At 34.8% G+C, this 26,626-nt stretch overlaps 1 protein-coding gene across 3 annotated transcripts in view; it reads right to left on the bottom strand.

Moving 5' to 3' along the window:
• LOC149785046 (GATOR complex protein Iml1-like) overlaps positions 1–26,626 on the bottom strand; it is a 219,312-nt gene that overhangs the window by 109,869 nt on the left and 82,817 nt on the right. For all 3 annotated transcript variants that reach the window (XM_089978764.1, XM_089978765.1, XM_089978767.1), the window contains exons 21-23: positions 16,951–17,027; positions 11,549–11,673; positions 9,340–9,438 (exon numbers count right to left, since the gene is read on the bottom strand). In XM_089978764.1, coding sequence (XP_089834890.1) covers positions 9,340–9,438; positions 11,549–11,673; positions 16,951–17,027 — 301 coding nt within the window. The remainder of the gene's footprint in view (positions 1–9,339; positions 9,439–11,548; positions 11,674–16,950; positions 17,028–26,626) is intronic.

Raw genomic sequence — 26,626 nt, 5'->3', positions numbered from 1 at the left:
TGCGAATTTGCACACAAATCACTGCACATGAGCATTATGGGAATTTACACACAAATCATTGCACCTAAGCATTTTGAGAATTTACACACAAATTACTGCACCTGAGAATTTTGAGAATTTACACACAAATCACTGCACCTGTGCATTTTGAGAATTTACAAACAAATCATTGCACCTGAGCATTTTGAGAATTTACACACAAATCACTGCACCTGTGCATTTTGAGAATTTACACACAAATCACTGCCCCTGAACATTTTCAGAATTTATACACAAATCATTGCACCCAAGCATTATGAGACTTTGCAAATAAATCACTGCACCTGAGCATTTTGAGAATTTACACACAAATGATTGCACCTGAGCATTTTGAAAATTTACACACAAATCATTGCACCTGAGCATTTTGAGAATTTACACACAAATCATTGCAACCGAGCATTTTGAAAATTTACACACAAATCATTGCACCCAAGCATTTTGAAAATTTACACATAAATCACTGCACCTGAACATTTTGAGAATTTACACACAAATCATTGCACCTGAGCATTTTGAGAATTTACACACAAATCACTGCAACTGAGCATTTTGAGAATCTGCACACAAATCACTGCACCTGAACATTTTGAGAATCTGCACATAAATCACTGCACCTGAGCATTTTGAGAATTTTTGAATGCACTTTTGCAACATATGAGAACAGCTGAGGTTTGCTACAATCGGCCTTAATGGAGAATTACACCCAATAATATCGTATGGGCATAACAATTCATCAGACACAGAGATGGAAATCAATCTCTCAAACAAAACAATAGTTTGTTGAAGAAAATTAAAACTACAAAATCACTCCAGACCCTGTGGAATACATTTTGTATTGCTATATATCAAAGTCACTGCATAATTCAATTTGCTTAACTATATGTGGTAAACAGAATATTCAATTCTTGTACATCTGATATGAAATGTACAAAAACTGTTTAATAATAAATTATGCCAGTCAATGCAAGCAACACAAAATATCATTCAACTTGTTTCCAATTAATGTTGTAAGAGACAAACAACTGAATCGTTATTATTTGGACTTTACATCTATTTGAAATAATGGAGTGTTCTTTTCCAACTTTGTCATGTTAATTGATAACCATTACTTGAATTCCATTACATAACCAAAATTAATAATCAATTAGTGATAAATAAAATAATTGCTTGTTTAGCTATAATAACAAATTAAAAACTATTAAGTAATTAATAATAAATGGTAATTACTTATACTTACTTCTAACTTATTAATAATAAGTATTAATTAGTTGTAATTCATGCCAACTCTTTTATTAGTAATAATTATAACTGATAGTCCACTTTCAACATGAGACAATAATATGGCAACTGTTGCAATCTATAACATTTTCAAATGTTAATATTTCCAAGACTTGCATTATTTCAGTTCTATGCATGTGACAGGTCTAGGAAACCTGGATAATATATCATCATTAATTAAAGATCATACTGTATAAATTATATTTAAGATATCTTTGATGTATAATTCATAACTGGCATCAACTGACTTTGATACAGTTTGCCATTACAACACTTTGTTGTTACTGCAGTCAAGCCATTTATCATTTATGAGCGCCATATGTATAGGGTTCATGCACACTGATATTTTCTCTACTTAATCCATAAGACTTGTTTCACAATTTAAAAATAAAATTCTTTCTATTGGATACGGAAAAAGTCAGAAAGACTTACATGATCTCCACTACCACCTTATTTTATTAATCTGACAGTAAACCATACAATGGCGAATGATGAGCTACAGTGCTAATTTTAATTTTATAAAATAACTGAAATTGTTACTTTTTGGAAAAAGAAAAAAAGAATAACTTTCAGTACAAAGTCTTGGATTTTATCAAACTGACAGGCAAATATTATGTGGGATTCTCATTTATAATGTGAATACTGTAAAGATGAATTTTTGTTCTTGGCCCAAAAGAATATCAAACGCAAGTGCAAGAGATTCAGTGATCAATGTCGACTCTAGAAATGGTAAAAGTGGTACACTTGGAATACAGTTTCCTGCTCATAATCAAAGTGTCTAAGATATTCAATTAGAAATTATGATATCAAGAGAGGTAACAATCCCAGTCAGTCAAATTATAAATATGATTTCAAGGGACGCAACAAGTACAGTCAGTCAGATGCAAGATTACCTCCTTAGTATGCATCAATCTCACTAATCAATGAAAATATGTAAGATTTTGATGACAGAAGCATGGATTCCAAGTATGACCAAAATCAAATCATCAATGTGGCTTAGCCAATCAGATTCAAGAATAAAAAGCAAGATTTTCAAGATGGCTGCCATGACCACTGTAGAGACCCTACTGGATTTTTAATGAAACGATTTTCATTCAGGACAACTAAACCAACTAGACATCATAAGAAGTCTTCTGGTGAAATCCGCATGTTGATATGACCTTCCATTCAGAAGGAATAACAAGATTTTCATGATGACTGCCATGGTAGCAATAATGGATTTCAGCTCAGCACCATTTTCATTCAGGACCAGATATCACAATAAGTCTTCTATTGAAAACCAAGTAGAAAATTAGTAAAACTTTATTGTGATTTCCTTAACTACTGAACATGTATCCAACCCTATGAGTTCTAATATAATCTGTGTAGCAAAAGTGAAAAGGATTGTTCAAAGGAGAAAAAAATCATTATATTCCATTATCAACAGAGATAACTACACATGTGTTTGTTTGAGTGGGTGGAAAGGACAAGTTTGATATGGTGTAGAAATGTTGAGGCTATCAGGTTGAGACCATTTTCACCAATGTAACTGCATATTGCTTAAAATGACAAACGGTGCTGGAATTTTTTAATAATTTAAAATGTATAGCAATAAATCATTCCTGTTATTTTATAAACAGACTATTTAATATTTTAACTTGTAAAATTAGTTCCAGGCTGGGTGTGTGATACGGAATTTTAGGTGTGCAATACAGAAGGTGCGATATGAAATTGCATACAGTATCTTATGCAAGATCAGCCATGTAAGATTAAACAGGTATGTAACAAAAGACTGGATTGAAAGACGCTAAAAAATTTGATGTATTTCAGCACATTCAAGAATTTTCATGTAAGAACAGGTGTGACAGTATGTTTGGACTGAACAGAAGTGTTGCTGAAATTGATAAAACAAAGCTCAATTTCCTTTTCAAATTATGTCATATGCCTGAGAATAAATTGTCTAAAAGATTATTTTTAATAAGATTGTATAGCTTTCTGTGCAAAAATGATTGTAAAGAGAGAGAGAAAGAGTTCTTCATAAATGTAGCTTGAAATGTATACTTTATATATATATGCATGGAACAACATTAATGAATATGCGAATAATTTTTTTAAGTATATATGCTTTAACAATTCATTCTTTCAAAAATTTAAAAATATAGATCACTGTGTTAAACCCATCATTTTGTGGAAAATACCAAGGTCAAACAAAAAGCTTAAACTGACCCAAATCTGAACCAGGTTTCTGGTCATTCCACACAGTATGATACATCAAAATTGTCAACATTGCAAATTTTAGCCAGGTTTCTGGTCACTCCACACAATATGATACATGAAAATTGTCAACACTGCAAATTTTAGCCAGGTTTCTGGTCACTCCACACAGTATGATACATCAACACTGCAATACATCAGACACCGATGCTCATATGCTCATCTCGAGTTCATAAACGTAGAATGAGCGATCTATTCTCATCACACATTATCAATAATTTTGATATTCTATTTGGGAATTTCATACACATGTTTTGAATGACCACAAAGTCTACAGAAATTTCATGATATCAGCTGCAATATTTTCTGCAGGATGCTTAGACGAATTTTACACTGTTTGTTTGTTTGTTTACTAGTTGGTTGTTTTATTTATTTTATTTTTTTTCAAAAATGACCAAACAAGGACACAATGATGAAGGAATGAAGTAAAAATTACCCTGCTGAGTTACTTCACAGGTAATTTGATTTCACAGCTATAATTATGCAATTATATAACTGTTCATAGTTTTGATGTAATATTTATCCAAGTCCTCAATCCTCATATATATGCTGAGTTGAATAATATATAAATGAGCTATTTATCTGTAGATAACACCATCAAGATTCCACACATAAAATGGAAAATCTTGACCTTAAACATGTACATTAATGTCTTCTTAATTGATTGCATATTTTGATCCAATGAATTTACCTGGTAAGACCACTTATCCAAAAGTGGACAACCATATCACCTTTCTCCCTAACGTGGGAGACTGTAACAGTCATCACATTACTGGACCATTCCTTATTAGGTGATGTTGATATGGTATGATGGATAATACCAAAATTATGTTCCTATTTATGTATGTACAAGGTTGGTATGTATATGTAAGTGTATGCCACATCCTTGTCATTCTCATGTCTGCACCATTTCTTTGTGTTGTCATTAACTGCTAAAGGAGGAAATACAGATGGATTGACAAGTCGAAATGAGTATCCTGCGATGAACAGCATTAACTCCAAACCTACCATCATGATATGCCAGCAGATAAGGCATTTTGCTTTTATTACACAGTGAAACCCTGCCTTAACGTGATGGCTGAGGTCCATAAAGTGCCATATCATACAGTAGAGCAACAAGTCAGACAACTGTGTAAGAAAAACATTCCAATATATTTATGAGCTTAACAACTGGTCCCCATTTCTGATAGGTAAAATATTTTATTTACCCAACTGTTTTTCACCTTGCCCTAAATTTCACCCACCGTACTCTCACAGTGCCATATCATACAATACTGCAACAAGTCAGACAACTGATGAAACTGATGCATGTTTCTCCTTGTCTCAACAAATTGGGTGGAGGTGGGGGGAGGGTGAATACAAGAGTGGGCATAAATCTAAGTACTGCACAGTTTCCATCTTAAATCAATGCATATTCAATAATAAATAGGAAAAAACACTGATTACATATTTAATAAATTAATGCTTTACTTTAAGCAGAAAACTATCTTGAATACAAATACGGCATGAATAATCAATGCTTTAATACATTGCTTGCCAACTAATCTCACTGCATCCATAATAGTGAATGTATAATAATTCAACTGAAGATATGCAAAGAAATACATATACTTAAGTCTGTTGGCACTGATCATGATGTGTCTGAATTCAATGCAACAAAAATGAATCCAAAAATAACATAAGGAAAGAAAAAAAAGTATGTTTCAATATGTATGTACAAGCTGAAGTATGTATGGTGACTATAAATTTCAAATCGCTATAATTTTCTGATTCCATATCAATCCGAATACTGTATGCATTTACAAGTAAAGCATTAATACTTTATATCCGATAAATAGAATAAAAATATACTGGTCAATTGACTGCTTGATCCTTGTTAATGTACAGCATATTTTGTCGATCAAACTTGGTCTTGGGAGCTGTGCAAGGATATATCAGACTCGGAAATATATGAACAAAATCTGAAAATAAAACCATGTGAAAACAAGAAGACTGAAACATAAAGAAAAGTCCATGACAGTATATGTCTGTACTCAACTCTTGTTAAAGATGCTAATAGGTCTCCCTTAATTATAGGCAAGGCAAATGGGTCAGATGTAAACTTCAGTGAAACCTGATAATAACAATTCTGGGTAAGAAAAAGATTCCAATATATTTATGAGCTTAACAACTGGGGTATACTTGGCTAGATCCCCATTTCTGGTTGGTAAAATATTTTATTTACACAACTGTTTTTCACCTTGCCCTAGGTCCCCATTTCTGGCAGGTAAAATATTTTATTTACCCAGCTGTTTTTCACTTTGCCCTTAATTTCACCCACTGTACTGTCACAAAATGTCTTGCCCCAAAAAATCTTGGTAAATCTGGAGAATAAACTTGAAGATGTTATCTGCAATAAAAGTTTAGTCAAAGAGAACAAGCAGACTTAATATCAGTCTCACAGACTTTTATTCACCATCAAAGACCACGAGGAACTGAAGCCAAGTCAACCTTTAAATGAATCATATAGCAGTTCCAGACTGGTTTCATGATGCCAGTAATGCTGTAATAATTACGTATTAAAAGGTGAACAGTAATTTAACAAATCTGAATAGCTATGCTTTGTTTGATACCTGCATAATGCTTTATTTAAAAAACTACACTACATTAACAAGTCCTGTATGTGTGTGTGTTTGTGTGTGTGCATGCATGTGTGTGTGATAAAAATTCTGAACAAAGTCACTAAGAATGAAATATAGGTAGACCTGCCAACCCTGACGAATCTGTCTCAGTAAGGCAGTTGATTTTTTTCCGTAAGATTGACCAGTTTTCAGTATTGGTGTAACAACATATCAACAACTGCTATTTTAAAGCTGGAAAATGTAATTAGAAGTTTGACACATCAATGATAAACATTATGTTCAACTGAAAAGTTTGTAAAGTATGCGTAGACTTTATTTACCACTAGTACAGTTGCACAAACTCTAGTTCCAAATCCTATGCAGCTCAATGGCTTGTTGCTATCTTTCAACTTGACATAATTCTTGGTAAATTCTTTCCCATTTCACATAATGACATCAATCATATTTTCCGCCACGAGACATACTCAAATTGGCATGTGATATCCAATAAATGAAACTATCCTTTCCAGCTTTAATTCACAAGAATCTGAACACTCCTTTTTATTCTTCTGTGTTGATTATTAACACTTTTCAAAAGCTTATTTTCCCTTCTGTCATAAACATACATGGCTTTCTGGGTGCCATTAAAAAAAATTCTACAATCAAGTTTGATCATGCAGAGGCCTCGCATGAACAATTAGGTGCAGTTTAAAGCATATGGGGTGCTGCTGTAAAGTTAGTATGGTTCCTTGACTAATTTCACTAATTCTAAGATGAAACCTGGATCCAATTAAAACATGGATGAACCAATTATCTGGAGTTTTCAGCAATGAACATTTTTCCATAGTTTTTGCTAGTATGCCATAAGTTCATATTTTAAGGGTAATTTTCGTAAGACTTATGGCAAAATTGTAAGAGTTGGCAGGTCTGTATAGGCCACAGGATACAGAACTTATTAAGATGATGCGTTAAGTTGCCAACTTTCATGACTATTGTATCCATACAACCCCAAAAATGATGTGGTCATTAACTAAATACAAAAGCTTAACCAATGTATGTCCAGATAAAATATAGGTTACAATAAGCCTCTTTTGTTGTAAGAGTGTGGTAATATTAGAGAAATGCATATTATCATCAATTTTCACAAATACAGCATGAACAATCCTTATAAATGAACATCAAACACAAAATACTGACCTACTAATGCTCATAAAGATGCATCATCAAGTTTCACGATTTATATAAGACAGTATCCACAGAACATGCCAATAATCTATGCAGTGATGAGTTCAATGCAACAACTTGAGCCTGTAAAATGTGAAATTTAGGTCACAGTGACCTTTTCTGATATGGGTGTGGTATTAAGATGTATAAAATCAAACTGTTCATGGAGTACATCATGAACACTAAAAATGCCCAACTGAATGAAAGTCAATAAAATGTAAAATATGTGTTAAAGTGACACACTTATGTGATGATAGTATAATAACCATCTTCCCAGTAAAGTTCATGAATCTTGGTATAAAAGTATATAGCTATCTACTGGGTGCTAAAATCCATTCAGTCATGAGCTTAAAGCAAACACTTAACCTAAACCAGTATAATGTGAAATGTAGGTCACGGTCACATACATTTGTGGTACAGGTGTGGTACTAACAGAAATACATACAATCATCTAGTCTGATGATTCTAGGTTAAACTGGGCTTCAGCAATAAACTTAAAACACAGAATTTAACCAAGGTCAATGAAGCATAAATTACTGGTCACAGTGACCTACATCTATAATGATAATGTTGTACTCATCAAGATACATTCACACACCAGCTTTCAGAAATATATGTATATATAAGGTGCTAAAAATCTATTTTGTCATGAGCTCAAAGCAAAACTTCACCTAAGCCAGTAAAATGTGAAATGTAGGTCACTGACTTTGATCTGAAGTAAAGGTATGTACAGACAGAAATGTATAATCATATGGTTTGATGGTCATATCATGAATAGAGCTTGAGAAATAAAACCCACTCCAAGCTGTTGCCTATAAAGAGGAAGAAAGAATGGTTGATATTCAATACTGGTATACATATGTATATGCTTTTATCTATGTGGATTATAATGCAGAAGCCAGGATTGATTCAATAAAGTGAACTAAATCCACATGATGTGATGGACTGAAGTAATGTCTACAGTATATATGATAGATCAATCACCGACTTATATGATTTTTAGAAGTCCAAGAAATAAGATTTCACATCTTTTATGACTTGTGCTTTGGGGACAAAGTGCTTTCAAAAAATTAAGAAAACATAAGAACTAAACAAGCTTAGTTGGTGACACCTCTATTGATTGTCCAACAAGAACCAGACCTAGACACCTATAAATTAATCCTAGTGAGCAACACCATTATTGTCCAACAATTGTAAATGTGTGTGTGTCTGTGTCTGTGTGTGTATATATGTACAGGGTTCAATGGAATGTCAGTACAATACTGCATAAACTGTTAATTAAAAAGTAAAGTTTTGAAAATGTAATGTAATTCTGTAAAGTCAAATTCTTCCCTTTTAACATAAAACTATATTATTCTTGTGTGATCGAAGCTTTTGTCACGTGAATATTCCAAGTCAACAAAAGAAAGATCAGTGCCAAGATGATGCTGTGGCAGGCTGATGCAAAAAAGTTGCTTTTTAATTTTGGAAGACGGAGGTCAGTTAAATTAAGTGATATAAGAATGCCCAGGTCAAGTAAATATAATCTGGAACTGACTGATTGGTGACTTTAAGCAAACCTCCTGCCATTATATGAAAAAAGATGGCAATTCAACTTCTGTTAGGAGGCCATCGGGAGTCTATTTGTAAAACTACTTTGACCTTGTAACAGGAATAGTACTAAGACAACATGACAGTGTGTGTACATTTCTCAGGTCAATGCAAGACTGATTAAATATGCAATAAAAAAGATCATGTATGTTTAGCAGCTTTAACATTGGGTTCAGACCCACCCACCCACCATACACACAGTCTGGTTATATTTGAAAATAGTCTGCTTATAATCTTTCTCTTTCTTAATCTTCCCATTATAAACAGGTTTCACAATGTCTAACAAGCAAAGATGACAAATGTCATCAGTTCCATTATACCATTTTTCCAAGCTAATATATGACCTACTAACCTGTAGTCATGTCTGGGCTCCACATCTGTTCCCCTGTTGGGCCCCACAACCATGACCTCTGACCTTGCAATACAGACTGATGGATGAGAAAGGTTTTGCCTGAAAAACAATTATCCCTTGAATGTAACCAGAGTCAGGAAAGGATTATAATTCTATTTGTGTTATGGATATCATGTCATTTTCTTTAAGGACTATAATTTTATCATTGGTATTTTGCCACATAGCAAAGTTGTAAATGCAGCATACAAAAATTATCTGAATCTCTCCAAATGATCTTTATACCTGTCCAATCTCTTCCAATGATATTTATACCCGTCCAGTCTCTCCCAATGATCTTTATACCTGTCCAATCTCTCTCAATATTTATACCTGTCCAATCTCTCCCAATGATCTTTATACCTGTCCAATCTCTCCCAATGATCCTTATACCTGTCCAATCTCTCCCAATGATCTTTATACCTGTCCAATCTTTCCCAATGATCTTTATCTCTGTCCAATCACTCCCAATGATCTTTATACCTGCCCAATCTCTCCATATGATCTTTATACCTGCCCAATCTCTCCATATGATCTTTGTACTGTCCAATCTCTCCCAATGATCTTTATACCTGTCCAGTCTCTCCCAATGATCTTTATACCTTTCCAGTCTCTCCAAATGATCTTTATACCATATGACCTGGATGTACTGAATTTCACCTTCAATAGCCATTCACACCTTAATGTGAAGAATGAGAAAGTAAAACCCAAATACCACCCAAAATGGTTCTTTTTTCAAGTTACTTGGGTACACAATGATAACATGATGTACATGGCACTTCTCATGTTGCACAGTGAATGTAAATGTGACAACAGGAAACAATCTTCATAACCTTGGTTAAACTTTGTTTCATAATCAAAGTAAAATACATCAAAGTTTAACTTTTGGTTATTGGCAATTAACATGTATGCTTCTTCCCCCAATCCTCCCAGTGCTTTAAAGTTAGAGTGGACATCATAATAAGAATGTAACTTATGAAAGTCAATCAATAGCATATAATCCAGAAAATTAAAACATACATGATTAACATTCAGAATCAATTGGCATAAACTAAGTCAAACAGAATCATCAAAGCTAGTTTTGGAATAAATTATGGATGTATGCCTATACATACTGAAAGGAATTCATCTTTATGCCATTTTTTAAAATATAAACCAGAAATGTGTCCCTATGCCACAGATGCTCCTGTCAATATCATGTAATGAAAGGGCAAACCCAACAGGGATCATGACTCCATGAATTACTGTAAAAGTTACTGAACAGAAACTGAAGGGACCAAGTTCTAAGTCAATCACGGCCCATGACTTGTTACAATTCTGCTGGAAAATGATGAAAACTGAACTTGATGAAGGTCTTTAAAGTGAAAAGCAAGATGATTTTAATCCCTCAATTCCTTCAAACGTTTCTAAGTATAAACAAAATTTTATGAAAAAGTTAAGTCGAACAGGGGACAAAACTCATATAAAAATATTCTCCATAAAATGGTGAAAATCAGATTTAACCTTCATCATAATATGAAGACTCAGACTGCTGGCAAGTGACACTTTAACGGCATTTTCATTTGTTTTGAATGTAATCATTCTCATCACTGACAATATGGGGAAAAAACCAAAATCTGGGATTAGTCCATATAGTCTAAAGAAGCGTCAAAGGCAGCCCTACAGAAGTCATTTTAAACTGGCTCTGGTTAATAAACCTTTCTATCTCAATGCATTTAATGTGCATTCCAGTTACAATTGTTTATTAACTTGTGATGAACAATAAAACTGATACACTTATCACTCAAGTATAGTGCTTTTTCATTAGAACACTGTTCATAGGAGATGTAACATTTATTCACGATACAAGTAAGGTCACTTTCGACAAGGATTTGCCATGAAACTGAACTGAACTATTTTCTAACAAGGATGTGTCATCATGGTGAACTGTGGTATATACGAACAAGGATGTCATAATAGAAATTATTCATGAAGTGAAGCCACATTATGTCCGGTTCTCATTAGTGAAAAAGAACTCAAATAAGGTTAAATAAATTGAGCACCAATTTTCAATAGGTCCATGACTATACATACACTGTAAGAGGGGAAGCGGTATATTGAGTGGATCTATAATAAGGAACAACTGTACCACACATGAAAACACAAATTTGCACAAATTTATTATCATGTCTACCTGGTGAGCCATATTTTGATAATTCCTGAGATCCTGACGAACGTGGCGAAGACATCTGAAAACTGCTGACACTTGGTGATGCACTATACTGGTGAGTACCAGTTACCTCCCCTGATTCCTCAGTCCTAAAAACAAATGAAGCAGTTGTTTCAAAGTTGTTTTGAAATATGCGCTGATTATGCACTTTGAAAGAAGAAAAAACTACAAATATGGAAGACAACAGTGACTAAGTTTTCTCTCAAGTAAACCAAAAGAATATGTATGCATAGGTATTAATAGTATCTCAACACAATTACTACCAAATGGTGCCATGTAAGAACACAGGTTTTAAGCTGGCCATTACCTATTAAGCATGTCAACTTTGAACAAAACAAAACAAAATATAGAACATAGATAATTTGATTTTGTTTGGTGTTTTACAGCACAGCAGCACAATAAGTTATTCAACATCTAAACTGGAGTTAAAATGCCAGGTTCAAAAACACATCATGGTAGCTGGCCCAGGTTGATCCAAAGTAGGATTCCAACCAATACCTCTTTGGTTGCAAGTCCAATATACCAACCACTGAGCCAACATGGCTCATTGCTCCATTACATGCTTCTTATGACATGCCGGACAGTGTGTGTGTGTTTTGGATTTTTAATGCAGCTTTAACAATTTTCAGGTCATATCGCTACAATATCTGCAGTGTGACAGTTCAGTGATGTCTAGCACTGGGGTATCATGTGGCAGACATGTAGCATGATGTCCCACCCAGTCACATTATCCTGACACCAGGCCGACCAGTCCTAACACTAACCTCTTAATGCTGAGCACCAAGCGAAGCAGCTGTGAGTACCATTTTTATAAGTCTTTGGTAAGACTCAGGTGGGGTTCAAACCTGTAACCTCCCGTATCTGTGCAGGAGAGAGTATCAGAAACTTAGTGTTCTGCATCCCAGAGCCCACAGGGGGTTATCTCATAATTAAACAAGGCTTTGGCTTTGTGGGGTTCAATGCCTTTTTCAGCACATGATAAACTACACATGGCAGCCAGTATATTTAGTTGAGGAAGAACTCAAGAAGACCCTCGGTAGAACTACCAACCCAAGGGAAGCTACTGGAAAGCTTTCTCATATACCCATATTGCTTGAGCCTAGACTCAAACTCATGCAAACACAGGTGAGATGTGTGAGTGATATGTAAAGGCAAACACCTTAGACCACTCTGCCACCCAGGTCCTCAATAAGAAACAAAATGAGGTCAAGACTGAAAAATTCTGCAGTGGAAAAATGTCAGAATAATGTAGGCTTGAATGCGACAAATTGATCAATGTCAATCTGCTACAATGATCATGTTGCCAAAGGCTATAAACCAATCAAAGCTACTATGTTTACTCAGTCATGACAAAATGATGAACTCAGTGTTTATCCTTTAAAGTCAACTGGGATTGATAAAAAATACAATTAAATTGGGGTATCTTTCTGTATTAGGGCAAAAACATTCTGTCAATCGTCTGAAACATTATTATTACCAACACTGTCTTAGGTCAATTTCAAATGTTAAAGAATCCTGCGATATAACAAATAATGAGTACCAAGTAAGCAAATCTTGGATATAACTAGGGCTGAAACAAACAAGCATTTGGAGAGAAAATTAATATTTGTCCAAGTTAATAACACCATCAAAGTATTTTTTTTGGGGGGGGTCCTTATTGACAAGCTTCCTCTCAACCAAAAATCGCACTTCATTTACAATACTGTGTACTCAGCCAGCCATATGTAACAAAATGATATTTTAGGGTCTTGAATACATTTTCTGGATTCAAACTAAAAGTCATATGAATGCATTTTCTCTTCAAACTCAGTAGATGATGTGATGTGATTTGGATTTTTCACGTAGCTTTAACAATTTTTTGGTCATATCGCTACGATGTCTGCAATGTGGCAGTTTATAGTGATGTCTAGCACTGGGGCATTATGCCGCAGACATGTAGCATGATGTCCCACCCAGTCACATTATCCTGACACCAGGCTGACCAGTCCTAACACTAACCTCTTAATGCTGAGTGCCAAGCGAGGGAGCTGTTAGTACCTTTTTTGTAAGTCTTTGGTATGACTCGGCCCGGGATCGAACCCACGACCTCCCGCATCCGAGGCAGACACTCTAACCACTAGACCACCAGAGCGGTGTTCAAACTCAGCAGGACCAAAATGTTCATTTAGTGCTGAAGAATGACTAGAGTATAAAGACAGAGTAACTCTTGATTCCTTGTTCTGTTAAATGCAGGGACAAAAACTGAACTCCATCGGAAGTCTTTTTTCACAAATTACACAAAATGACTTTCAATATTTCTTGACAACAATTCAAAACTTTTTAACATTTTAAAAAGTCACATTTAAATTGAATTACATTACTCAAAACAAGACATTCACCACATCGTCTGACCTGTTTAAGCAATAAAAGTGCTATAAAGACATCTGCTTGCCAAGATGAATGTCTGATGAGTGGTCTCCCCTTGGCGAGTGGGATTAGTGCCTCATCCCATCAATTTGTTAGTTACTACTGGCACAGATGTGCACACTATTCCAGGAACTTAACTGCTTGGAGGGCATGGAATTTGTGGCCATGTTATGACTTGGCAAGTATGATCAAAAAAATATGTTGTACTCAAAAAAATCATAATACATCAAAAGAAAAGGCAAGAGAAGGAAGGAGCTGTATCCCTTTACCCCTGAGTTGGCCCCACCTCCCATTTCATAAAGTACATGAAGTGGCTTTGAGTTGTGTGAAATGGGCAAATGTGGTCAACTGGTTTATGTATGGACATGATCTGGAGATCATATTTTTCACTCCTGTAATTCCTGAGAAAGCAGAGCAGCCACCATCATTACAAAGCTGTTAAATGACACTGGAAGGTATCCTGTTGCATTGCTGCTTCAGGAAAATATCACGAGTTCTTTCTTTGAGTGATAGGAACAAGCAAAATTTCCTCTCAAGACTCAATGGGATTAAAGATCAATGGAAAACAGTGGTGAAAGATTTAATTTCAAAGGGCCAAAGTCTTCAATCAATACAGGTCAATATTAACAAAGTCAGAGAAGTCTCCAATCTGGCCTCAACTTAATGGTATCAAAACATGTCTGAAATCATGTTATGATAACCCTTGACTGTAATGGGCTAACTTCACAAAAAGCCAAAAGCTGAAGTAAGCTACAACTCTTACTAAGGCTTTTATGGGCAAGACCATTCCAGTCCTGGAAAAGAGCACTGACTGCTAATGCTTTTAGATATTTATTTAAGAGAAATGCAGTCAGCAGATTTATCTTCCACCACATTTCAAAAAGGTCCATGAGAGGCTTGACTCAAGGGGAGGGAATGAACTATTTAGTTAAATCTGTTTGAGCCTGTCTGGGATGTGGCAGACTTGAATAGGGATTCGATGATGATGACACCACCAGAGAAAACCAAATCAGAAGAGGTCTAAGGTCTTGCTTAACCCATAACACCTGATGCAATTGATGACAGCTGAGTTGTCATAGAGAATAACAACACCTTTTGCAGATCGTTTTCCTACTATGATTAAAGGGAATTCACTAAGGCCTTTTATCGCAAGGAAACTGATGTGTAATGAGCACTCTTCAAAAAGGCCACACCCTGCTGACTACTTGAGAGGAGGGCTGGTGTTATGAACCCATGCCATCATGATGGAGTCTGCACAGATCATAACTTCTGGCATTTGATCCTGCAACAGGATGCTCAATGCAAGCCCAGTGAGGTCCTCCCATATGCTGAGATGTAACCTCAAGATGACTGAAACTGGGACTGCTTGGTCGAGTGGGCAAAGTTTCTGCTGCCACTAGGGTATGAGTCTTCTGCAGTGTTCATATACACAGAAAGCCCAGGATGAGGCGATTCCATACCACAAGAGGCATGGAAATTCTATGAACAAATGGCGGTCACTAACAATATGATTTTTAACACATCTTGTGGAGGATGACAGATGCAGTTAAGTTGGCTTTAAACTAGATACCATAGTGGGTGCAATGGTGAGATTGGATGGGATAGTATATGCCCATGTTAACAAACAAGCCAAGGTGAGGCGAAAGTAAAACAAAGGATTTCACATCTTGGGGCATTTATACAAAAATAAGAAAATTCAATGGGGAGTCTTAAGGTCCTGCTCCAGTGGGATCTGCGGCACAAGAGCTCCCTACTGTGTGGTTCAAGAGACCATTTGAACTGACTATCATAGCTCCTCGTTTGTTCCTCTTACTATTATTTTTTGTTACAGTTAATATTTTTTTTATTCTTCAAATCTAACTCTGGGGAAAAAAGAAGAAAATACTAAGTCCAGCACTTTAAACAAACTTGGCACAGTGACACATATCAGCAGTGCCCATTGTTCCCCCATCCCCTTGAATATACCTCAGGAAAATTGGAAAGGGGTTGGGAGGCAAGCATGAGTTAGAGAACCCAATTTCAACACACTCTGAAAAGAAAGAATTTTTCAAAATTTACAAAAATAATAATAAAAAACATACTTTAAGTTCATACTCACCTGGCAAAATCAGTCAAGTACTGTGCAAAATTTGCAGTGAAGTGGATGCAAGAAAATGTAATAAATAATGGACAAAATGACAGAAATGATCTGACTACTAAAAATATGCAACCATTTACTTGGAATGAAATGCATTAAAAGTGGAGTTCATTGCAAGTACTAATCACCACAGGAGGAGACAATTTTGATTACATGTTAGATTTCTACGAGACCTCTTAAGAATGTGCACTGACTAGGCACAAGTGGAAGTAGTAACTGGAAAATTACAGCATTTGGCACAAATACCTTTCTCCAAGGTGAAACCACTCATCTGACTTTTATATCAGCAAAGTGATGCCATTTTAGACATTTTGTTGCTAAAACAAGCCAAAAGATGGACTTAAAGTCTTATTTAGCTTGGGAAGGCAGGATTCGCATGCTGGTAAATTTTCTAATGTATTATAATCAGGTTATATATCTGAAGCAGAATAAAAATATGGTACATGGATGGACAGATGGATGGACAGACAGAAATATACATTTTACCATTAATGATTTCTCTATACAAACTGCACTGACAGAAATCTGCTGGCACATCATGCAATGTCAGACAAGAGTCTATGAAGTTTGGCAGTGTGATCTGACTTGTACACAGATATATATGGCACATCATGCAATGTCAGACAAGAGTCTATGAAGTTTGGCAGTGTGATCTGACTTGTACACAGATATATATGGCACATCATGCAATGCCAGACAAGAGTCTATGAAGTTTGGCAGTGTGATCTGACTTGTACACTGATATATATGGCACATCTTGCTATTTTTGGTGAAAGGTGAGGAATAATAAAAGTGCACATAAATGCATTTACTTATAACTTACACTTGAAAATCCAAAGCACTTTCCTTTGTACTTGAAGCCAACTTTTTCTTTACTGTTATAGGTGTCTTTACTTCCAGCTAAAATAAAACCACAAATAGTTTTGCTCATGAAAATTAATTCAAATGAATACAAGTATACATGTAGCATGATTAGATGATGGACTATCATGTACACCTTAATTGTAAGTCTGAAACGAAATGGGACTGTTTTGATGCATTGGATTCTAAGATTAGATATGTTACACAATTATGTGTAACTGACTTTTAAGTAGAAAATTTACAATATTTACCTTGAAGGCATTAACATACCATACATACTCACTTATAAGTCATGTCTAACTGCAAAGTGCACAGACTCTGATCTGCCATCACACAATGAGCTATCAAATCTGGGTCTTTGCAGTTAGTTATCAGTAGAGCAAACAATGTAGACCCTGGTCTGCTGGATCTTTGTTGTTTGCAGTTTGCCTCCAATTATAAGTGAGTACATATGGTAAATTTTAAATATGTTAACAGTGTCACACTCAAGGGTCCTAATATTAAGTGAGTATATATGGTAAATTTTAAATGTTAACAGTGTCACACTCAAGGGTCCTAATATTAAGTGAGTACATATGGTAAATTTTAAATGTTAACAGTGTCACACTCAAGGGTCCTAATATTAAGTGAGTACATATGGTAAATTTTAAATATTAACAGTGTCACACTCAAGGGTCTTAATATTAAGTGAGTACATATGGTAAATTTTAAATGTTAACAGTGTCACACTCAAGGGTCCTAATATTAAGTGAGTACATAGGTAAATTTTAAATGTTAACAGTGTCACACTCATGGGTCCTGATATTAAGTGAGTACACATGGTAAATTTTAAATGTTAACAGTGTCACACTCAAGGGTCCTGATATTACGTGAGTACATATGGTAAATTTTAAATGTTAACAGTGTCACACTCAAGGGTCCTGATATTAAGTGAGTACATATGGTAAATTTTAAATGTTAACAGTGTCACACTCAAGGGTCCTTATATTAAGTGAGTACATATGGTAAATTTTAAATGTTAACAGTGTCACACTCAAGGGTCCTGATATTAAGTGAGTACATATGGTAAATTTTAAATGTTAACAGTGTCACACTCAAGGGTCCTAATATTAAGTGAGTACATATGGTAAATTTTAAATGTTAACAGTGTCACACTCAAGGGTCCTAATATTAAGTATTGAAAATAAAGATAAAACAAAATACCTTTTTAAAAGTTTGTAAAAAGAAATTATCCCCTTTCAAATAATTGCAGCTGCTTAATAATCTTCAGTAAGAAAGCTTCAATCTGTCTCAAAACAAACATTTCAAAATCTGATTTTTTTAAATCTTATATATTGTTTTATTAAAAAATTAAAATATTTCTTTTGAAATGTTCTGTATTTATTTCAATAAATGTGAGGAAGATATTAGATTACCACCAGGATCCAGTAAAAGGAGTGAGGATTTTAATGGAGTGAATCTTCCTGGATCCAGGAAAGGGAGTGAGCATTTTATTGGAAGGATTCTTCCAATATACCTCTGGTTGATATTATGAATGACAAAACCATCAGTTATTTCAAAACAAATATTTAAGCACCTTTTCATCTACAATGCCTACTTAACTAAAATAGCAAAGCTCTGTTACAGCTGAACGTGCTATTTCTTTTAATTAAATACACCCTGCTGGTTGCAGCTTATGAATTTTAGTAGAAAATGTGCACAGTTCTTCATAAGAAAGATAGTGTTTACATAACATTTGGTCCTTTTATTTTTAAAGGTGATCACTTGTAAAATGCTGGAATATTTAACCTTTTCTGAACAATTGATTGTTGTAAATATATAGCTATGGATCAAAATAATGCAAAATAGCAAAGATATTGTACACATTCCAGCATTTTTTTCCTGATGATAGTGTTTATTAATACAGTCTTAACCATGTCTGCATTTATGGTAGTCATGGATGACAGAAATTGTACTTTTGAGTAAATGTTCCACATTTGTTGCAATGCTGCAAGTTTTGATGTTCAACCAATCAGATTCACAGATATGTTAAAATGTGAGAGAAACTTTGATGTAATTAAAATGTATATCCATCTCTTGAAATCTAAGAGATGGTGATTAATTAAGACAATACAAATTGAAAATTAGGTCAATAAAAAAATCTGAAACAAAATGAGATAGTCATATAGGAAATTACTGCAACAAATGCCTTGCACAAGGACACACCATGCTAGCTGATCCAGACTGATTATTCAGTTGCACACGAGCCACTGTGCCACCATGGCTCCTTATATAAAATGAACTGTTGTTCAATCTTCACCTCAAACCTTTGAAGGAACTATGCATTCAATTATAGCACAACGACATATTTGACTTTCAAAAGTTTCAACAAAATATATTAACACTGTTGACAGTGCAAATGCAATTATAAAAAGAAACAAGTCCGAAATGCAAGAGCAGTTGGCCAAGAAATCTGGGTTACCATAAATGTTGGGACTCTGTATATGTTGGGACACCATAAAGTAATTTTTAAAGTAATTTTGTGTGTGCACTGTATGTTTTGGGACACATCATCTTTACAAGTCTAAGTTTTAGGACCCCTTTTAAATCATTCGAATATTAAATGTTGGAAAATGCACTCTAACTGAAATTTTATTTTACAAAATATAAAACTCAGTACTTGAGATAAAACTCTTTAATCCACTGCAACATCATCTCATCTACACAACCCTTCTCCTGCACACTTACAATCCATTCTTTCAGTACATGAATATTTTTTATAGCTTTTTCATGCCTTGAAAAATTATCATTAGAGGCAATAAATCACCTGAAGCGGAAACTGCAAGGACTAAGGTCAGACTTTTACAAATCTGCACCAGTTGTGCTAATTCTCTCACTTTTAACCCCCCCCCCCAATCTTATCATCAGTCTGTTCAGGAATGAGATTAAAATATACTAGAATTTCATCCATGTTAATGATCATTTTGTTGGTGAAATCATCTTCTTCTTTTCTGCCTTCACAAATTCATCAAATGATTCTATTTTCTCCAAATCTTCTGGGCGATGCTGGGTCGTCAATGTCCGTGCACGTAGGAACTCTAGTGTCACTTTAAAAATTGTTCCACTGTTTGATTTTCAAAATTCCCATGAATACTGGTGAATAGGAACTAAAGTTGGCTTCCTTATCTTGGGCGTCTTTATATATGCATGCAAAAAAAATTGGCACACTTAAATGAATCCAAAGTCGGCTTTTGCGGTCAGATTGCTTTGTAATAAAATAACCTTTGCATTGACATCCTTTCAAAAGAACAAAAAATGATCAGCACACTTAAAAGAATCCAAAGTCAGTTCACAAGGATGGCCTGCTTTGTAATAAAATAACCTTTGTATTAATATCCTTTTAACAAAAACAAACAACAAAAAAAGCACGGCTTCAAAGTAGTCAAGTCGACTTCCTTTGTAATAAAAATAACCTTGTCTTTGATGTCCTGTTGGTAAGTTCAGACAATGAGTTTACTGCTCACTGCCAGTTGTGTTTATTCACCACCCAGGCTTCTATGTGCTTGGCATCTGTATTTATAATTAATATAAATGGGAAATGATGTCTGTGGGTAAATAGTATACACAACAATAACTTGCTTTAATGCTTTTTGTAACCCATACTAGCAAAAAGATTGTCACTTGCACTCTGGCAAATGTGTTTTCAAATAATGATTTTTATTTGTAAGCTACTGTCATATAGTTGACCTGGATATAATTCAGTCTTGGTTATTTTGCACCTAACACTGTATCATGCATGAATGGCAGTTGTCTTCAAGTGATCGGTTGATTCTTTCCCACTTATTTTCAATTTTGTTGGATCCAGTTTTCAGTCAGGTAACATATTTAAACCTTTGAGTACAATCAAACACGATCTGTTTCTCAACGTTCATGTCAATGAACAATGTGTTGTGCATTATCGGACATAAGCAACACATGCTACAGTAAGGAAGCCTATGATACATATACAGAGTTCATGGATATATTTTATTCTTGAATGCTCATGATGAAATAAAAATGACAAAAAAATGATAACAATACAAGGTTAGTTTCTTTTATTTTATTATCATACAAGTGTTTTATCTATTTTATTGCAATGTGCAGTGGGAGGGAGCACAAATTCAATTCAAATTTAGTTTGTTTCTTAAGTCTTAGGACATATGACTTAGGTGAAAAAAGTTTCACCATAAGTTCTGGGACAGGAAAACAAATAATTATTTTATTGTGTCCCAATATATACAGTAAATACAGTAGTTTAACGCTTTCTGATATTTGAAGGCTTTCTATATTTTTTGCAATGACAGCCATACTGGATATTAAAATAGATTGATTTGTGCAAACTTTAAAGACCTAATGACAGGATGCTTTCTGACAAATTCTGTGGACCAGTTTTAAAATGAAATTGTTTAAAGGCATTTCTATTTTTCAGCAACAAAGACATACTGAATAGTGTAACAGCATCATTTGGGCAAAACTAAAAGGTTTTTACTCAGGAAACTTGAGTGGTTGGTTCATTTTCTATTTTTAATAATATCAGTCATATCTGGTGTTGGATCAGCATCATATATACTAAAAACTTGTAAGACCTCCATGCATTGATGTTATTTGTCAGTTTGATTTAATTCTGTTTTGTGGTTTCTGAGAAGTTGTTTAACTGTTTTACATTTTTAGTAACGACACCTATATGGACTTTATGTGTACTGATTTGAAAGGCCTTCTGGTAAGAATGCTTTCTGTCGAATTTGGCAAAATTCTGTACAAAGAAACTGTTTAAATGTTTTCTACTTAGTAGCCATATTTAATGGTAAACTGGCATTATCTGTAGAAACCTGAATGGCGTTTATGTCAAGAAGCTTAATGCCAGTGGCTTTGGAGAAAACGCTAACAGGGTAATTTTACAGTACATTATACTTCTCTGAAAGTAATTACCCAATTATATTAACATTAGGAATTACTTCTGCTACCTCCACAATCGAGCCCTTCCATAGACTTGAATAAATCTGTTTAGGTGGCAGGGTCCAGTTTCGTAATTTGGCCCCTGGCAAATTTCTTAACTTAAGGCTATGGTGTGACTTTTTCAGCTATTATTGTTTACTATTTATAGATATGGATATATTTGTGAACTAGGTGTTTTGGGCTTGTGTTGTTCTTGAAATTGATGTCAGTCATGTACACCTTCCATAGTTGCTCTGCAGTATGTTGATAGTGTAATACCAATAGTTGGCTAGGAAGAAGAGCTAGCCTCCCATAGCAGTAGACACGTGGGTTCAAGGCAAGCCGAGTATCTCAAAAACGGCTTGGATGACAACTATTCTGAATTGCATCAAACTATTTAGTAGACAATGTTTTTCAAAAGTTTCATCCAGGGAAAGGGCTTGCGTTTGCACTGTGAGTACTACATGCTGTCAAAAATGGCATTTGGATGTGAAAAATGCAGGTATAAAATAGGGGTTGGGGTGCATAAATCTCTTCTGCTATGAACTGCCATTGACTTCTCTGGTCAAGTGAATACTATTCTTATGCTCTGTTTTAATATAGGTATCTAAAAATATGGACCTTTTTGACCTCACTTGTGTATTTGATTTTTATGATTTTTTATACTAGGTCACTGATTGCGGCATTAAATTTGTACATAAAAACTGGACCCTGCCCCCTTAAGGAAAATTGATCATTTTTTGATGGTGCAGTCAGCCACATCTATTACACTTTTCTGTTTCTTTGTGTATATTTAAATAATTTTTATGCATTAGCTTTATTATATCTCCTTCCTTTTTCCATATATTACATAGTGTTGTATGTGATGCTCTTTGGAGAGGGAGGTAACTGTGTTTTGTACCTCCATGTGAGGACTGTTTACATCATGACAAAGTAGCATATTTTGGATATAACTTACTAAATATGGGAACAAATTGGTAACCATAATGTATAGTCTTGCACTTTCTGTAGCTGTCAAGGTTTTGCACCTCTATTTTTATGAATACTATTCACATTTCAATACAGACACACCTAAACAATTGCATAGCATGTCAACATGTATTCTTTAAAGTAATTTAACTCCACAGGAGCAGATAGAATTCAGAGGAATCATACATAAACATACTGTTGTGAATATTGAATGTCACCAGTGGAACAGTCTTAGAAATAATGATGCATATGGCATATTACTTGGTATATTTTGGTGAGAAGAATGAAAGTTTTAGCACACCGACATAGTTTCTACCTTCATGACCCCACTCTGAAGTTGACATAAGAGATTCATATCTCACACTTGGGTGATAGTAGAAAATGTTTCAGTGTTATGTATATATCTTGAAATTTCTAGGTTCAGTTAACAAAGGGGGAAAAGCTTAAAGTTAAGTGGCAGCTTCATACATTTGACAATGCACATACAGTTTCTCCTCTGAAAGTCTTATGTTTTCACTGAATGTTAAAAGTACATCAGTATCACTTGTTTCTTTTCTTTTTGCAGGTGTCAGTTTGCATAGTGAGAGATTAGGATTAATTGGTTAGTCATGCTGAAAGAAACAATAGCTTCAATCTCATCCAGATAGTCATTCTGATCTAAGTGCACAAGAGAGTGACTTTGGCGGATTGACTTAGCTTCTGCAGGAGTTGTTTTATGGTACGTGCTTATCAAAAGCCAAGCCGGTGATATGCTTTTTACCTTGAACTGGATTTTCCACTATAAATATTTGTTCTATACCTTATCTTATTATTTACTATGATTTTGTAAACTCCAGAAAACATTAAAGTCAGTTGTAAGTAAATTAGTGTCTGAGAAGAAATTTCTCTGTTAAACTGTATTGAGTAATTTGTATATGTATGGTCAATTTCATTGGCTATGTATCAATGAATTTATTTGATATGTCACTCCTTGTAAGTTTTAGGGTCCTACACATCAGTATATCAATATTTCAGCATTGTCTAATGTTAATTGATTAAACTTTGACTTTTCCAGACTAGCTAGACTTGTGTTGCGATTACCCCCGCCCCCCAATATACACTCACACAACACTGATGTTGCTATTAGCATCTCCAGAATGATAATGAAAAGTTAGGAACCACTTCTTTTATATCAGTCTAAGAGTACTTCTAAAGTTCATGATTTACTTAAATGTGTGATTTCTTTAAGTTTGCTAGAAGAGTTTAGAGAAACTTTTCACTTCTGTCACTGACACCTAACATAGCATTTCTGTTATTCCCTCCTAAAATGTATAACTTCCCGATCTCTTCTTGACATTCATGAAACATTGTAAAGGAATTTTGATTTTGTACTGATGCTATGGTGGTAAACAAAGACCAAGAGCATTGTAGGTTGCAATCAATTTGAAATCTTTCAAGAAATGCAGTCAGTCATAATTCACAATGTAAATAATGCAGTGCTTTTTGCCGCAAAGAGGTAACTTTTTTAAAAGCATAATACCATTTTTAGTTTTGTGCACAAAAAGTTTTCCTTTATACCATTGTACTAGATAATGTCTAAATATGTGATATGTACACAACTTTTGACATAAACCATTTTGAGCCAAATCCTTAAGGTGGCAGGGTCCAGTTTCGTAATTTGGCCCCTGGCAAATTTCTTAACTTAAGGCTATGGTGTGACTTTTTCAGCTATTATTGTTTACTATTTATAGATATGGATATATTTGTGAACTAGGTGTTTTGGGCTTGTGTTGTTCTTGAAATTGATGTCAGTCATGTACACCTTCCATAGTTGCTCTGCAGTATGTTGATAGTGTAATACCAATAGTTGGCTAGGAAGAAGAGCTAGCCTCCCATAGCAGTAGACACGTGGGTTCAAGGCAAGCCGAGTATCTCAAAAACGGCTTGGATGACAACTATTCTGAATTGCATCAAACTATTTAGTAGACAATGTTTTTCAAAAGTTTCATCCAGGGAAAGGGCTTGCGTTTGCACTGTGAGTACTACATGCTGTCAAAAATGGCATTTGGATGTGAAAAATGCAGGTATAAAATAGGGGTTGGGGTGCATAAACCTCTTCTGCTATGAACTGCCATTGACTTCTCTGGTCAAGTGAATACTATTCTTATGCTCTGTTTTAATATAGGTATCTAAAAATATGGACCTTTTTGACCTCACTTGTGTATTTGATTTTTATGATTTTTTATACTAGGTCACTGATTGCGGCATTAAATTTGTACATAAAAACTGGACCCTGCCCCCTTATACATTTGTATATGCAAAGGGAAGTAACTCTTACAAATTACCTAACCATACCCCGCTAGGTGGTGATCAATTTACCAGATATCATGTTCTAACTTAAACAATGTCTGAGACAAGATGATCACATTGTGAGGTGATTTCAGAAGGAGTTTATAGCATTGTGATTATGTAAGTATTTTCAAAGAAACAAAAAATAATTTTTCCTTTCTCCGTCAAATACATTACCCAATCATATTAACGTATGGATAATATGTAAGAGGATTAAGAAATGCTGAGCATTTAACATCTACTTAACAGCAACTGTTGAACTCACTACCTTTATGGGTTAAACTCTCCTAATGATAGCTGACACAGTCAAATATGTGTACATCCATGTGCAAGTAACTAGGCTGTGGACTCCTGCACTTCATTAATAATATTTAAAAAAAGCTTTTTTGGGAGAAATCAACAAAAGTTGACAGGTCCTACTCGAGGACACAGTAGCTTCAGTAGAGTCATGGTCTGGTGACTGTCTGGATAGATACAACTCAGTGTTTTGTGAGGCCATGTCATGCAAACAGGAAGAGGAAACTAATTGACTGGGCATTCCAATTGACTGATTCCATTATATTTTTAATTGAGACACTGCATTTAAAGGCAATGTTCACAGAAACAGACTGTATTTCATTAACAAAATTCCTCACCAGACATACCTGTTCCTGTGAGAGGTCAGTGTATGCTAATGGGATGACTTCCTTTAGCCAGGACAATAAAACTTGTGGGGATATGTCCTGTTTCCCTGATTTTAGTGGAAGCAAAAGCCTCTGGCATCCAGTCCAGATGGACTTTGTGCACTTCAGATTAAATGGGAAATTGCATACTGAGTCCTCTAACATTGCCTTTCTTGAAGAATCAATCGACAAGAGGGGCCATACAATTATTTTCTGGTTGCCAGTAGACAGAAGCCTGTTTTAATAGATAAAACTTGATTCATTAAAATCACTGCAGATTGGAAAGAAAATGTAGGTAGCATGGAATTCACTTATTCTTGATTCTGAAGCAAAGAGTAGTTTGAAGCATGTCTTGGACGATAGTGGCTTCATCAGGAAAAAGGATAGAATTCAGCATAGTTGAGCCACGTCAAGATCCACAATAAGATTCGCCTCTGGAAGCAGGGTTAACGAGCATGGTCAGCATAGATTTAAAAAATTGTTAGCAAGTCTGAGAGATCTTTGCTGCGACTAATATCAAGAAGTCCATGGTGTCATAATGTTTCAATGTTATCAGTGCTAACTTCTTACTTTCAAAGAGAAAAAGAAGTTAGCTGGGGAATGTAGGCATACAGTTGTGTGACATCATTTGCACAACATCTGTCATATAAAACGTGCCATTTCCCCTTATATACTTTTAAAGTGTAGGGTCATCTAGCTTTAAGAGTGGAAGTTTTTCCTGCGCAA

Source organism: Sinohyriopsis cumingii, chromosome 13 (genome assembly GCF_028554795.1).
Source record: "Sinohyriopsis cumingii isolate HCF-2022 chromosome 13, ASM2855479v2, whole genome shotgun sequence".
Lineage (NCBI taxonomy): Eukaryota > Metazoa > Mollusca > Bivalvia > Unionida > Unionidae > Sinohyriopsis > Sinohyriopsis cumingii.
The sequence above is the reverse complement of the archived record's forward strand: the minus strand, read 5'-3'. Positions and strand labels throughout refer to the sequence as shown.